General features: G+C 40.1%; 1 protein-coding gene across 4 annotated transcripts in view; it reads left to right on the top strand.

Moving 5' to 3' along the window:
- The window catches only part of Entrep2 (endosomal transmembrane epsin interactor 2), a 469,028-nt gene that overhangs the window by 430,471 nt on the left and 22,197 nt on the right, over window positions 1–16,360 (top strand). For all 4 annotated transcript variants that reach the window (XM_074061963.1, XM_074061962.1, XM_074061964.1 and 1 more), the window contains exon 5: window positions 10,846–10,953. In XM_074061963.1, coding sequence (XP_073918064.1) covers window positions 10,846–10,953 — 108 coding nt within the window. The remainder of the gene's footprint in view (window positions 1–10,845; window positions 10,954–16,360) is intronic.

Here is a 16,360-nt window from a genome sequence, read left to right as displayed (position 1 = left end):
TTTAGATGATCATATGTGTCTAGAAATCTGTCCATTTCTTTCAGATTTTCAAATTTATTTGAATATAGGTTCTCGAAGTAGTCTCTGATGATTTCCTGGACTTCCATGGTGTTTGTTGTTATCTCCCCTTTTGCATTCCTGATTCTACTAATTTGGGTTTTTTCTTTCCTCATTTAATCAGGTTTGCCAGGGGTCTGCCAATCTTGTTTATTTTTTCAAAGAACCAACTTTTTGTTTCATTAATTCTTTGTATGGATTTTTTGGTTTCTATTTTGTTGATTTCAGTTCTTATTTTTATTATTTCTCTCCTATTTGTTTTGGGATTTGCTTGTTCTTGTTTTTCCAGGAGCTTGAGATATATCATTAGGTCATTGATTTGGGATCTTTCAGTTTTTTTAATATATGCACTCATGGCTATAAACTTTCCTCTCAGGACTGCCTTAGCTGTGTCCCATAGGTCCTATTAGGTTGTGTTTTCATTTTCATTGACTTCCAGGAACTTTTTAATTTCCTCTTTTATTTCATCAATGACCCATTGTTCATTAAGCAGTGAGTTATTCAGTTTCCAACTGTTTGCATGTTTTTTGTCTTTATTTTTGTTGTTGAGTTCTAGTTTTATTGCATTGTGATCAGATAGAATGCATGGTGTAATTTCTATTTTCTTATATTTGCTGAGGCTTGCTTTGTGCCCTAGGATATGATCTATTTTGGAGAATGTTCCATGGGCTGCTGAGAAGAATGTATATTGTGTAGAAGTTGGATGAAATGTTCTGTAGACATCAAGTAAGCCCATTTGATCTATTGTATATTTTCGATCTAGGATTTCTTTATTGATTTTTTGTTTGGATGACCTATCTATTAATGATAATGGGATGTTAAAGTTTCCCACAACCACTGTGTTGGAGTTAATATATGCCTTTAGGTCTTTCAGAGTATGTTTGATGAAATTGGGTGCATTGACATTGGGTGCATATAGGTTGATAATTATTATTTCCTTTTGGTCTATTTCCCCTTTTATTAGTATGGAATGTCCTTCTTTATCTCATTTGATCAATGTAGGTTTGAAGTCTACTGTGTCAGAGATAAGTATTGTTACTCCTGCTGTTTTCAGGGACCATTGGCTTGGTAAATCTTCTTCCAGCCTTTCATCCTAAGCCTATGCTTATTTCTGTCAGTGAGATGGGTCTCCTGTAAGCAACAAATTGTTGGATCTTCCTTTTTAATCCAGTTCATCAAATGGTGCCTTTTGACGGGAATTAAGTCCATTAACATTAAGTGTTAGTACTGATAGGTATGTGGTGATTCCTGTCATTTAGTTGTCTTAGTTGTTTGAAGGTTTGATTGTGTGTACCTAAGTTGAGGTTACTCTCTACTTTCTTGCTTTTTCTTTTCCTGTAGTTTGGTGCTGCCTGTCCATTCATGGTTATGTTGGGTTTCACTTTCTGTGTGCAGAATCTCTTGAAAAATCTTTTGTAGTGGTGGCTTTGTGGTCACATATTGTTTTAGTTTCTGCTTATCATGGAAGACTTTTATTGTTCCATCTATTTTGAATGATAGTTTTGCTGGGTAGAGCATCCTAGGGTTGAAGTTATTTTCATTCAGTGCCCAGAAGATCTCACTCCAAGCTCTTCTTGCTTTTAATGTTTCTGTTGAGAAGTCTGCCGTGATTTTGATGGGTTTACCTTTGTATGTTATTTGTTTTTTCTCTCTTACAGCCTTCAATATTCTTTCCTTAGTTTCTAACTTGTTTTTTTAATGATGATATGTCATGAGGTAGTTCTATTTTGATCTGGTCTGTTTGGTGTCCTGGAGGCCTCTTCCATCTGTATGGGAATATCTTTCTCTAGATTTGGGAAATTTTCTGTTATTATTTTGTTGAATATATTGTGCATTCCCTTTGCTTGCACCTCTTCTTCTTCGATGCCCTTGATTCTCAAGTTTGGTCTTTTGATGGAGTTGGTGAGTTCTTGCATTTTCTTTTCACAGGTCTTGAGTTGTTTAATTAATAGTTCTTTGGTTTTTCCTTTAATTGCCATCTCATCTTTGAGTTCTGAGGTTCTGTCTTCTGTTTGTTCTATTCTTCTGGATTGGCCTTCCATTTTGTTTTGCAGTTCTGTTTTGTTCTTTTTTCTGAGGTTTTCCATATCCTGGGTGGTTTCTTCTTTTATGTTGTCTATTTTTTGTCCTGAGTTCATTTGTGTTTATTAATCATGCTCTTTGTCTCACTTTGGTGTTTATACAGTGCTTCTATGGTTTCCTTTATTCTTTTGCTTTTTCAAATTCTCTATTTTTGTTGTCTTAGAAGTTCTTGAGTGTCTCCTGTACATTTTTGTTGACCATATCCAGTAACATCTCTATAAAATTCTCATTGAGTACCTGTAGTATGTCTTCTTTTAAATTATTCTTGTGGGCTCCATTGGGTTCTTTGGCATAGTTTATCTTCATTTTGTTGGAGTCTGGATCAGAGTATGTGTTTTATTCATTTCCCTCCGGTTTCTGTACTAATATTTTGCTGTGGGGAAACTGGTTTCCCTGTTTTTTCTGTCTTCCCATTATTGCCCTTGGTGTTGTTACTGTCCCTGTACTGTGTGCAATTAAGTATTTTCTGGCTTGTAATAATAGCACTAGTGATATTTAGAATGGAAGGGTGAGAGGGAATGGAAAGCAAAGAAGTTAAAGGAAAAGGGGAAAACAAATAATCAAGTAGAAAAAAACAAAACAAAGAAACAAACAAAAAAAGTTTCAAAGATATAAACAGGGGGAGACAGTGTACTAATCATCCGTAAGCTGAAAAGGCATTAGAGAGACAGAGAGATTGAAAATAAAAAATAAAAAGAGTAAAGATAAGAATAAAAATAAAAAAATAAGTAAATGAAAGAAAAAAATATATAAAATAAAATAAAACAAAATAAAAAATAAAAACCTCCAAGTTCAAATGCAATGAAATTTCAGTCTTAATAATTTTGGTGTCCATCCCAGTCTCCAATCCTGGAGATGGTGCCTCAGATGTTATTCTGTAGTTGTCTCATCAAAGGGGATGCATAAAGTAGAACAAAACTGCACAAAACAAAACAAAAACCCCACCAAGTGTCCTAAGTTCATATGCAATACAGTTTCAGTAAGTTTTTCAGCACGCAGGTGTAGTTTGGTTCTTGTCTCTTCAAATGTATGGAGAGAGAAAAAAAGAGTCTGGAGACAGTTCTGAGAATGGTATCTGCAGCTATTGCTTGCCTGCCCACTGTTGTCAGCCTGCTGTTGCTGGAGGCTTATTTTTGCAGATCTCTGGGGTGAGTTTAGCACTCACCTGTCCCAGCAGGCTTTGTTTACTCAGAGTTCTCCTGTGCGGGAGCCTCTGCTACAAGCTTTCCCCTTTCCAAGCACTGGGGGAGGTGACAGTGCACCCACTTTTTCAAGCCTGCGTGTTTGTTTACAGCTCACGTGGGAAGTGGGTCTTCTCCCCTCTCCTGTGGAGTTTTCCTCCCTCCTCCGCGCTCACAAGCTCTCCTGCTCCTGGTTGCTGGGCACGCGCCCATGCTCCCGCCCTCTCCGGCCAGGCCCGGCTTGTTTAGTTACAGTTCCGGGAGGGATTCCCCTCCCCCCTCTTTGGAGCTCAGGATGCCCCACCCTCTTTGCTACGTGTCTTTATTGTTCTGATTGCTTATTACTCAGTTTCTCTTTTTTCCCTGGGGGGGGTCGGTCTGTCCAGGGGCTATGCTGCTCTGGCCCAGGGTTGTCTGTGGGAGTACCCCATACCACTTAGCTCACCTTGTCCACATCTTCCAAGCCGTCTGGGCACACACGTCTGGCAGCCCGGGGGCCCTCCTGGTTTCTCCATTTAACGTGAAGTGGGGATGCTCTGCACAGGCTGGAGGTGTGGAGGGGTCAAAGTTTTGCCTCTTCTCCGTAGCCTTGCCTGCAAGGTGTGTCTCCAGCGTCTCTCCAAGATTTCACTGTAGGAGGCACGCTTTCTGCTTCCTCCCTCTAGCCACCATCTTCCCCCACTATCAGCATTTTCTTTAGGATTTTTACATCTCAGTTTATAAGAAGAATTTTCCTCTCTGTTCCTTTTCATATCTAAATCTCTTTTGCTTGTTTTTAGAAGACATCCAATTATTTCAATACAAGCTATATAATTCACCATTTTTATTATATATTATAAAGGATCTCTGTCCGACCTTTTCTGTTCTTTTATTGATACCATAATAGTCTATTATTATAGATTTATTATACATTTTGATGTGTGCAAGACCTTTCTTTTCAAAAAGTTCTTGACAATGCTTGCTTATTTTTCTTTCACAGTTTCATTAATTTAGGAAAAGTCAAAAATTTAAAAATAATGTTTTAAAGTTAGAAACTAGTTAGAATCACAAATATAGAATTTATAAAAGTAGATTATATATTCATTCATAAACATACAGGGACACAGATTCCTACATGTGTTCATACACATAGACATCTTTGCCTTATTACCTGTCCTTAAATATCAGAAAAGTGGCAAACAGTTTTTTCATCTTAAAACTTTATAGAATTGTAAGAAAACAATTCTTACTGAAAACCTATGATTTTCAGTTATTTACACAGATTATAGCTTAGGCAATTTACAGCCATTAAACAAAGACTAAAAGCTATGGCTCCAGAGAGCAAAGGACAGGTTTTCAATTACTGAATAAGGTGCACTTTGTACCATTGTGAAGAGTATGTATGTTTCCTCATAGGTCCTTAGCCAGAGTTAAAGGTGCCATTCAGCAAAGAGCAAATATTGTGTGAGGAGTAATCTTGTCTTTGTAGCATCATTGGCATTACTGACACTGCTTGAGTGGTCTAAGTAAGACCAAAATTCACTTACATTTTTAGCAATCTTAAATGGAATGTTTGTTCCTTAAAATTATAGCTTACACAGGATCCTCCATGAATCTCTTGCCTTCTTTATGTGACAGCCTAATTTTAGCACTCCCTTTGTAGTATCAGTATTCAACCCAGTCACAAAGACTTCAGTATCCAATAACTGCTTTTTACAGAAGCAAATTAAATGGCTCAGGACCTGTTCCAAGATGTGTGTCATCACTTGAGAAATTTTATGGAAAGTAAAAGTCACAAATTTTACACACACACACTGGTCATGCTACAGCAAGGATTTGGGGTTTTCTTTTTTTTGTTGTTTTCCTTCTTACTGAGTCTTATTTCTGCATTACTTTATTTAAAGATAAAGATGAATTTTTCTCTATGTGGTTGAAAATTAAGTTTATCATTTCCTTCTAGTCTGAACTTAAAACTCAGAGAGCAATGAGATATCCCATAGAACTCCAAACAAATATTTAGCAATCACTTTATTTTACTCTTCTACTATACAGAGTAGTAAAAGACAGGGTGGACTCTGCTCTTAATGTTCTTTCAAGATGGAAATGGAAATGTACTGTCTATTCCTACCAGAGGGTCTGAGATTTTAGCCCCTTTCAAGCTATCAAGCTAGCCTGGTACTGTTTGCTGTTGCTTCTCAGGCAGAAGACATGAGGCTTCTGGTTCAGAGATAGGGACTTCATAACTCATGACAAAAGCAGTAGCTAGAGATTTATGCTGCTTTGTGTCTGCTCCCCAAACCCCTCTCATCCCCAGGGCTGATGAAAAGCACCCATTGAGGATGCCTGCACATACAGTGGGCTACATTGTAGGAGAGGAATATGGAGCTTGGGGAATCTACTGCCTTTATAGTAAATGTACACTTTCTCTAGGGAAAATGTTGCTTCTTTCCTCAAGGTTACATGTTGCAAACACAACCTGGGCCAATTAGCTGGGTAAAGAGTAGTCAAGGTTTATATACTTGGTATACCCAGCAGGAATGGAGGGCATGCCTAGACCCTCTCCCAACACAGAACTGGAGTAAATATCAGGTAAGAGTCCATCGCCAGTGTCAAATATCACAAGGCAATAAATAATGAATGGAACAGGCATTAAAGAGGATAATTCAGATAAAGCTTAACCCACATCCCACATACAAGTACTGTTGGATATTGTCTCTTCACTGTTTTATGCTAGAGGCCGCTTATTGTTTTGCCTTCCATTATAATACCGTGACTGATAATCACCTCCTTCTTTGTTCAAAGAAAAAAAATGTAGAAAAAAAAAACCACTAGTGAATGAACTTTTAGAAAAAAATGTTAGAGTCTGTCCTCTGTACCCCAGTATTTTCAACAAGAAAAGGAATCTAAGTCTTGAATTCTTCATGTTTCCTAGTGTATAGGCATCTGTAAGTTCTCATGACTGTCACCTTTCTCTGTTAATTGTGTTATTAATATCCACAATTTACTTGAACTGGAGAGGATTTTAAAGGAATTCATCATTTGTAGGTTTGCATAAGTATCTAAAACTTTTTTTCTTCATTTTTGTTCAATTTGTGATTTGTTCTATCATGGTTTCCATAACTTTTATCAGTTTGAAGCTAATAACTTCAAAAATAAGTATGCATGATACTCAGCAGCAAATTCAATATTAGCAGTGATTTACTTTGTTTTCAGACACTTGACACTTTGAATGACACTGTAAAGGGAATTTTAGAGAACATAGATTCAGTGCTTGCAGAGGGCTTTCTAGTAAAGCTGTCAAGAAGGCAAAGGCATTATTTAAGCCAGAAAAGAATTTAAAAGAAACATGAAAGCACAATTCTGCATGTGTGATGCTTAGGAAAAAAATGTATTTGAGTATTTAAATGCAGCTAGAGAAGGGGAGCAAAGAGAAGTTTTCTTGGCCTGTGTTTCAAACAAATATACTTCATAAAACATAAAACAGTATTTGCCTCAGGATGCATAGTCACACAAAAGGTTATGATTTGAGTTTCTTTTTTAAGTGGTTTTATTTTGTTGTAAATGGGAATATGCACAAAATTAATGCATTTTTAGAAGGACATTCATTTCAGTGACAATGGAATGTCAATAAAATTGAAATTTTCAGATTGACTATAAAGTATAGATATTCATCACATTGACAGGTGCCATTGTTTTAGTTATAGTTTTGAATTATCGCTGAGAGATGTAATAAATGATATATGTACATATATATTTAAGAGTTCTATATAACTTTTCAGTGTATCTCTCTGGTGTAAGACTAAGGTAAGAATGCTAATTTCATTGAAGAAATGCCTTCTTCTGCAGGGAGTTGGTGGGAGACAGTAACCCCTGGAGTCTGGTGGATCTAGAGATGGGAATGAGTAAAGAGAGGGGCTATCAGACACATAGGCACATCAACAAAGTCAGGGTCATAGGACAACTCCTAATCCACACCTGCATCTCCGACCACTGTTCCAAGCTCCTGACCCAAATTTCCAACTGTTCACTAACATACCTTTGGGCCGGGCTCCCTGACAAGCAGCACTGGTGAGGAATATTCATCTCTCATGACCCCCTGGTCCAAGTGCTGGCTTCACGTTCACACTTAGCCGAATCATCTCCTGCTATCTCTTCTTCCTCATCCCAGTCACCCCCTACTCTTGGCTAAGCCCTGTTGTTTTGGGCATTGAAGTCTCTCTTATACTTTTTGTCTCCATGCTTCTTCCTCCATGTACTCCAGTAGTGACTCATGGGTCACCTCCATGTTTTCTGTTTCTCATTCAACAGATGTTTGCTGAACACTGACTACAGCTAAGCCCTGCAAAGCTATAATTATCCATCATTTGTAAAAACAGGTTGTATCATCACAACATCACACATCTTCATGGTATCCATTATGCACAAAATATAAATTACTTAGTCTCTCTCCAGCCCCATATAAGCCTCCTGTTTGCCATGACTGAATGCCTGTCCTGCTCCATATTTAGTGGCTGCAGGAGCAGTGAGGACACATGAGAGCACCAAACATAGCATGCCCAGGGCGATTTGCTAAATCCTGTGACAACCACTTAGGAAACAAAAACAAAAAGCCACCCAGAGCAGCTGGTCAAAATGGAGTGACAAGTGACTGGATTTAACCTCTTGATTGAAGGAACCCCAAAATGGACAAAATATGTGACAATACTGAATATTGGGCAATAAAAGATGGTCATCCTGAGGAGCCCTCCAGTTGTCCCAGCTGGCTGCCTTAAGAGAGTTTCTAGGTAAAATGGGAACTCCGAAGTCTTCCTGAGACTCCCTGGGTTGGGGAGACAGAGCTGAGAGTATAAGGTAGGAGCAGGACATGAAAACTAGAGTTCTCAGGATGGAGTGCTGCAGAAATGCGCTGAGAGAGCTATGGGGTCCTTCCAGAAGTCTCGTCTGGTATTCTGCTAAATACTGGTTGGCACATGCTTGGGAAGAAACTATTTGAGTCTGGGAAAAGAACCACCCAACAAGATTAGAGATTCACAGCCTGGTACTTCATATACCTTATTCAAAAATTAGCTCAAAATGAGCTATAGGCATAAATGTAAAACAATATTATAAAATTTTAGAAAAAAATCGTGGGAGAAATACTTTGAATCTAGAGCTAGACAAAGAGGTCTTAGACCTGACACCAAAGGCATGACCCACAGGAGCCAAAGGTGATATGATGGACATTAGAACATTAAAATCTTATTCTGTGAATACACGTGCAACTGACTGAATGGTTGCATCCCTCCAAAATCCATGTGTTAAAATCCTGACCCTCAATATGGTGTTATAAGGAAGCAGGGCCTGTGGGAGGTGATTTGGTAATGTGAACAGATCTCTCATGAATGGAATTAATGATCTTATTAGAAAGCTTTCACTTGCCCTGTTTCCACCAAGTGAGGACACAGGGCGAGGTTGGTAGTCTGCAACCAGGAGGCAGACCCTCACCAGATGCCTTAATATTACATCCCTAGCCTCCAGAACTGTGAGGAAAAAAACAAACCACCAACCAGCTGATGGCATTTTTGTTATTGCAGTTCAAACTTCTTGAAAACACAAGCTACAGTCTGGGAAAAAAAAACTTACAAACAGCATATCCGAATAAAGAACTTTTAAAAATTCAACAGTAAAAATCCAATGGGAAATGAGCAAAAGACATGGATGTTTTACTAAAGAGGATATGCAGATTGCAAATAAGCATGTGAAAGACTGTTCATCATCACTACTCATCAGGGAGATGCAAATTAAAGGCACAATGGTGTCTCAGTACACACCTCTCAGAATGGCTAAAATAAAAGTGACACCAGCTGGATGCAGTGACTCACGCCTGTAAACCTATCTACTCAAGGGGTCGATATCAGGAGGATCACACTGTAAAGGCCAGCCCAGGCAAAAAGTCCCAGAGACCCCATCTCGACCAATAAAAAAACCAAGTGCCATGAGAAGCACCTGAAATCCCATCTTCAGGGAAGCGTAAATAGGAGGATCACAGTCCAAACCAACCAGAGCATAAAAGCAAGGCACTATTCAAAAAATAACAAAAGCAAAACAGGATGGTGGGCATGGCTTAAGAGGTAGAGCACAAAGCCCTGAGTTCACACGCAGTACCACCAAAAAAAACAAAAGTTGTGTCACCAAATGTTGGCCATGATGCAGAGAAAATAGACCACTCCTACGTCCCTGGTAGAGATGAAAAATGGTCCAGCACTTGAAGGCAGTTTGACAGTTTCTTGCAAAATTAAATATCCAATTACTATACTTACAATTGTATTCTTGGACTTTTACCCCAGAGAACTAAAAACTTAGCTTTGATGTAAAAAACTTGCACACCAATGTTCACAGCAGTTTCATTTGTAACAGCCCCAAACCGAAAACATCCCAGATGCTCCTAGCTGGTGATGCTGACACCAACTGTAGCATGTCCCTGGAATATTACTCAGCAATACAAAAAAAATGGGCTGTGGTACACCTGACAACCTGCAGGAATATGCCACAAATTATATTGAATAATAAAAGCCAAGTACAAAAGGCTGCAGACTCTGTGTTTGTATTTATGTAACATCATAAAAATAGATGACAAACCAGGGTTAACAGAACTTAGGAAGGTTGGAGCAGGGGGACCATTGGGTGTGTCTATAAAAGGCAGAATGGGGAGCCTTCTGATGACAGAATTGTTCTGTGTCCTGACTGGATCATTTTCACATCTGGATGTGACATTGTACTATAGCTTTACAAGGTGCCACCATTCAAGTACAGAGGATCTCTGTTGTTTTTTGTTTTGTGGTACTGGGGTTTGAACTCAGGGCTTTGTGCTTGCGAGGCAGGCATTCTACTGCTTGAGCCAACCTCCAGCTCTTTTTGCTCTGCTTATTTTGGAGAGAGGGTCTTGTTTTTTGCCCAGGCCAGCCTGGACCACGATCCTCCTAGTTTATGCTTCCTATAGTCACTGGGATGACAGGTGTGCCACCGTGCCCAGCTTTTTTTCTCTTGAGATGGAATCTTGCAAGCTTTTTTTTTTTTTTTTTTTGCTTGAGACTGGGCAAAATATGATCCTCCCAATCTCAGCCTCCCAAGTAACTAGGATTAAAGGTGTGAGCTGTCTTTCTTTAACTGCATATGAACCTACAATTATCTCAAGATAGAAGGTTTCCTTTAAAAACTGGGCATTTATCAAACACTCCTCAGAACTTTGAGTGGCATGTGTGATTGATAAAAATTACAAACTCCTCATCTGTTCACCATTCCAAGATTTCCTTAGACATTTTATCAACTACCTAATAATTATCAAAATTATAAAAGATATCATTTAGTATTAAGAATAATTTGATCAGTGTTGCAACAGAATAAATAAATGTGGGTATTTCGGAGGCAAATTTTGGTTATTTTTGAAACACCCACACAAAACAAACCCCCACGATGCAGATGGCAGTCGCCTTCTCTCATGCCAGGACTCTGCCATCTGGGTCACCAGAATGAGCCGACTGACCTTCTCTGGCATCTTTTCTCACAGGATCTCCTCTTCAGCGTGTGTGCCCTCAATGTCCTCTCCACCATCGTGTGTGCCTTGGCCACCGCCATGTGCTGTATGCAGATGGTGTCCTCCGACGTCCTGCAGATGGTGAGTGACCCCCCACACCTTGCACAAGCCCACTCAAAGTGATGGGACTGATCCTCCCTCCTCTGGACAGCTTGAGACCACCGCAGCAATGGATGCTTTTGATTAGAAGCTAGAAGTAGGGTGGAGATGATGGGCCCTATCAGTGAATGGCACCTGGACTTCCTTGGAGATCACCTCGTGCCTGGTTTGGTGCTGTTGATTACAGATGCCATTGGAGCTCTGTGTTGATACAGAGTCCTGTGACTTTCTCATTCTCCTAGATAGCCACTGGTATGTGCCCCTGGCATCCCCTGGGCCATCCTCACGCTCAGAACTCTCTCTTAATAAAGGAAGTTTATTAAGATGGATTCTTCTCAAATTGAAAAAATTTGTTGGTACTGGATTGTTAATCCCAAATTCATGTCCTGACTGAAGACCCCAGACCAGGAGTTAAGAGTTCAAACTAGCACAACATTTATTGAAAGGATAGCAAAGCCCCCTGACTGGTGGGACTTAGTGAAAGAATTAAGCCAAAGAAAGGCTGCAGTCTAGGAGAGGATATAGGGCAATAGCTGGCTTAGGTCCAACTATTCTACCTTGAAACTATATTTGTGATTGGTTGGTGCCTAGACAACTTCTCATTAAATCCAACCACTAGTCTGTCCCTCTTCTTCTCAAACTGGACATTTTAGGAGGGTCTGGTCAGCTTGCCCTGGTCTTAGAAGTTTGCCTGGCTCATTCTAACCTTGAGGCCCATGACCCACACTTTGCAGCTGCATTTTGTTATTTTTCTCTGAAAAGCCTGTTTCCTATGCCTCTTTAGATAGCTGCTTTTAAAGTGCCTCTCTCATCCAAAATGGAGTCACCTCTGTCATTGCCCCCCTTCCACTGTTATTCTTTGCTCTTTAAATTTTCTAATTAACCCTAAGCGCATAATCCAGTGGCAGGTCACTGGCCATCATTTGGTACCCTGGAGCTGCTGCTCCCGGGTGGTAAGGGAAGGCCGGCAGCAGGGATCACACCCTTGCTAGTGCACATTTATAAACTTACACTTTGTAAATCATGAAGACTCTTCACTGTTTCAGTGTGAATGGAGCACAGCCCACTGCTCAATATGTTACCACTAAACTCGGCACAGTAAAGATGCCGACAGGAAGATGTTCTCTGACACTAAGGGTAGGAATCTCTCTTATGCCCATTCACTCTTGTTCTTTCTTTGCCTGTCTACCTCCTTCACTTTCTCTCTGCCTCTCTTAGTTGTTTTCTGATACTTTAATAGAATGCCCAAGACTTGTTAACTTATAAAGAAAAGAGGTTTATTTAGTTCACATTCTGGAGGCTGGAAGTCCAAGATTAAGAACTGCATCTTGTTGGCTTCTGGTGAGGGTCTCATGGCAAAAGGAGGAAGGGAAGTGTAGCAGGGAGGATGATCAGAAGAAAACAGACTAGGCCTGAGTTCTGATAAAGTAGCAGGAAGGTAGGGATGGCATAGCAGAGAGATAAAACCTGAGAAATCTGAACGTGGAGAGGGTCACATAGCACTGGGGAGGGGAAAAGTTACGTAGCACTAGGGTAAAGTAACCTACAGAATTGAATATAACCATATATGGATTAGACCTTGCTTTCTGCTTCTGTAACCTGCTTGCAAGGATACATAAGGCGAGACCCCTTTGTTCTCGGGGCTCAGCCTTTGGACACGAGTCTGCTGGGTCTGTGCTGGCACAATAAAAGTTGCTAATCTGCTAATCTGCCTCAGTGTCCCTTATGTCAGATTGTAATTCCCACAACAGAAGTGGGTGTGTGTAGAAAAGACAAAACATGAGTGACTTGCTTTATCATACCCACTTCAGAGGTAACTTACACCATCTCATGAAAGCTGATGGCATTGATCTGGTGAGGGCCCCCCTCAATGGCCCAAACACCTCCCACTAGGCCCTGCCTCCCCACACCACTGTACTAGACAATTCAGCCTCTGTATGAGTTTTGGTGGGGCCAAGTCACATTCAAACCACAGCACTGTCTCTGTCTCCATCTCTCGTGAGCTGCCCCCTAGGACCTCTCCTGTCTTCCACCCAATGTTGTGTGCATCTCATGGAAAAGTCAAGTTGTTTCTGCAGTAGGCTTTAAAACAAAATCTTTCTCATCCACCTGGTGGCAATCCATCAGTTAATCTAGATATAGGGCCAGAGAACATCATTGGCAAAACATTAAAAATCTGTTGGTTCTAATCGTATGCCATGTACAGCCCCCCTCCCTTCCTGGCATATATCTGCACAGCTGTCACAGCCAGCTGACCTTTCTGAGGGGTTGCAGTGCTCTGAAAGGTGTCTAATTAAGTAGTTATTCAGCAGGATGAACTTTTGGCCTTGTTCGTCGAGGCTTAGTGTTGGCAATTTTCTCTAGCCTGTTGTGTAAAGGAAAGGTTAAGTACCAGGGGCTTCTACTCACCTCAGCCGATTTTATTATCGATCTGTAAATATCACACCAATTTAAACAAAGTAACAGAACCGAAGGGCTGCAAATGCTAAACGTATGCATTTCTCTAGGTGTACACATCGAAGAGAAAAATCACCAACTAAATAAGAATGAAGTGGGTTCTAGCTGTGAAAGCATATGCAATTATAATAGCAATGTGCAAGGTCATTGTAAGGTCACAGTGTGTGGAACTGGAGTTGGCCTGCAGTCATGGGTCTACAGTCAGGTGTGTCTGCACCTGACCTCCACTTCCTCCATGTAAGAAGGTAACTCTGGCCACATCACTGCACCTACCTGTGCCTTAGTTTCCTCACCTATGAAATGGAACTAATGAGATGACCTGGTGATCACTTAGAAACTATGATCTATGTTGATCTTTAGTTTATATTTTATTTTATTTTATTGCAGTGCTGGGGGTCATAGCCAGGGTCTTACCCATGCTAGGCAGGTACTCTACCATTGAACTTCACTCCCAGCTCTATATTGGTTTTTTAATGTGGAGGGAATATTAGTTTGTTAAGGGACATCACAGCAATGACTAAACTGCAATGCTGTCTTGATGTACTTTACCAACTGTGAATTACTATGCAAAAGTACTGTCGCAATTACAACATTGTGTCTTAGTCAGATGTCTGTTGCAATTAAAAAAATACCTGAGACTGGTACTCTATAAAGAAAGGCTGAGGGCTCAAGTGCTAGAGCACCTGCCTAGTGCAAGGCCCCGAGTTCAAATCTCAGTACTACCAAAAGAAAAGAAAAAGGAAAGTTTGGTAGACTGAAAGACCAAACAGTATGGTCCCTGCTTTTGTGGGGACCTTTGGCAATGTCACATCATGGCGGATGGCACTGTAATTGAAGTAACATATATGAAAGAGAGAGAAAGCGATCAGAGGAAATCAGGAGCCAGGCTTGCTCCTTATAACTAACTCTCTGAGAGGCCAGCTGTAATCCCTTCCAACAGCATTGCCCCCAGTGACCTGACCACCTCCCATTAGGTCCATCTCCTTGAAGGTTCCATACCACCTCCCAATACCACCATACTGAGGACCAAACTTCCACCACATGAATGAACGCCTAGGGACAAATCATATAGCAAGCTGACATCAGAAGCTCCCCCGCTTGGAAGTAGAAATAATTGAGTTTCCTGTTGGTGAGGCCTCCATCTTGTGTGGCCTTGTGCTGGGGGCACACAAGGACTCTGCTCTCATAATAAGATTCAGCCATGCTGCTAAGTTCCAGTGTCATGGAGGAGGCAGAAGGGAAGGGTGGTATGTGACCATGGTGCTTATGAGACCAGCACACGACTGTGGATACCTTACTGCCTATTGGTGTCCATTTCTTCTGCTCTAAATAAGATTGTTTGTGCCCTTCTGCCCTCATAAAGCCACTGAGGGAATGGGCTTTGATGAAGCATGGTGGCCACGTGCAGATTGGCTTTGGCATATGGGTGGGAGGCTGGGCCAGGTTGACTGCACAGGCTGTGACTTTGGAGAAGCAGGGAAGCCCAAGGGGTGGGACCCAGAGCTGGGATGTTTAGGAGGATGCTTTAGAGTCATTTCTTGATTTTCTTACTTTATTTCATTTGATTCTTTAATTTAAAAAGTAGTATATGATCACTAAAGCAAGTCAAATAATATAGCAGTATATAAAGAAAAAGTTAATCTCCCTTTCCAGCCCCGTGGAAGAAACCAATGCTAAAAGTTTGCAGAATCCTTCCATTTATCCCATCATTTCTTAAGTGCTTATATAAATAGGGTGGTAGTCTTAGCTTCCGTTTTTCCTCTCTCCTTTTCTCTGTCCCTCTGCTCAGTCCTTCCTCTTGTACCCATTCCACGTGTCAATACGTAACATTTAATTTATCCATTCATTAGTTGATGGTCATGTAGGTTATTTCCACTTATTGGCTATTATGAAAAATGCTATTATGAGCATCCTTGTACACGTTTTTGTGTGGACATGTGTGTTATTTTTCTCTTGGGCATATATATATATATATATGCGATTTGCAAAAAGCCTTTCTTATCCTGTTATCTTTTTGCTTGATGGTGTCCTTGGAAGCACAAAAGTTTCAATTTGGTTGCAATTCAATTTGTCTATTTTTTCTTTAGTTTCTTGTGCCTTTATTGTCCGATTTAAGAAGCCATTGCCTCATCCAAGTTGATGAAGATTTATTTCTGCTTTCTTCTAAGAATTTAATGGTTTTAGCTGTTACACTTAGGTCTTTGAACCATTTGAACTGATTGTTGCCTATAACCGTGAGGTTAAGGTTCAGGTTTATTCTGTTCTCAGTACCATTTGTTGAAATGAAAAATCTTTCCCCATTGAATTGTCTTGATAACATTGGTGAAATCAGTTGACTATAGATATATGGGTTTATTAGTGAACTCTCAATTCTGTTTCACTGATCTATATGTCTGTCCTTGTGGCAGTACCCCACAGCCTTGATTTTAAATTGAGATGTGTGAGTCCTCCAAGTTCACTCTTCTTTTTCAAGACTACTGTGGAGATTTGGTGCCCTTGCATTCCTATATGAACTTTGACATCAGTGTGTCAATTTCTGCCAAAAAAATTAAAAATCTAAGTGGGACTTTCACTGGGATAGTATTAAGTCTGTGGATAAATTTAAGGTGTACCGTCATCTTTAACAACATTGTCTTCAAATCCATGGACTTGGAATGTCTTTTCATTTATATAGATCTTCTTTAGTTTCATTCAGGTTACATTGTAGTTTTCAGTGTACAAGTGTTACACTTTTGTTGATTGAACTCAGGCTTTCTCACTTGCTAGGCAAGAGCTCTACCACATTAGCCATGCCCCCATCCTATTTTTTGGAAACATTTTTCAAGAATTGGCATTAATTATTAATTAAGTGTTTGATAAAGTTCACTGGTGAAACTCTCTAAGCCTGGACTTTTCCTTGTGGTAGTTTTTGGTTACTAATTCAATATGTTTT

This window comes from Castor canadensis, chromosome 19, assembly GCF_047511655.1.
Source record: "Castor canadensis chromosome 19, mCasCan1.hap1v2, whole genome shotgun sequence".
NCBI classification, from domain to species: Eukaryota; Metazoa; Chordata; class Mammalia; order Rodentia; family Castoridae; genus Castor; species Castor canadensis.
Note: the sequence above shows the minus strand (reverse complement) of the source record. Positions and strands in the feature narration are given on the sequence as shown.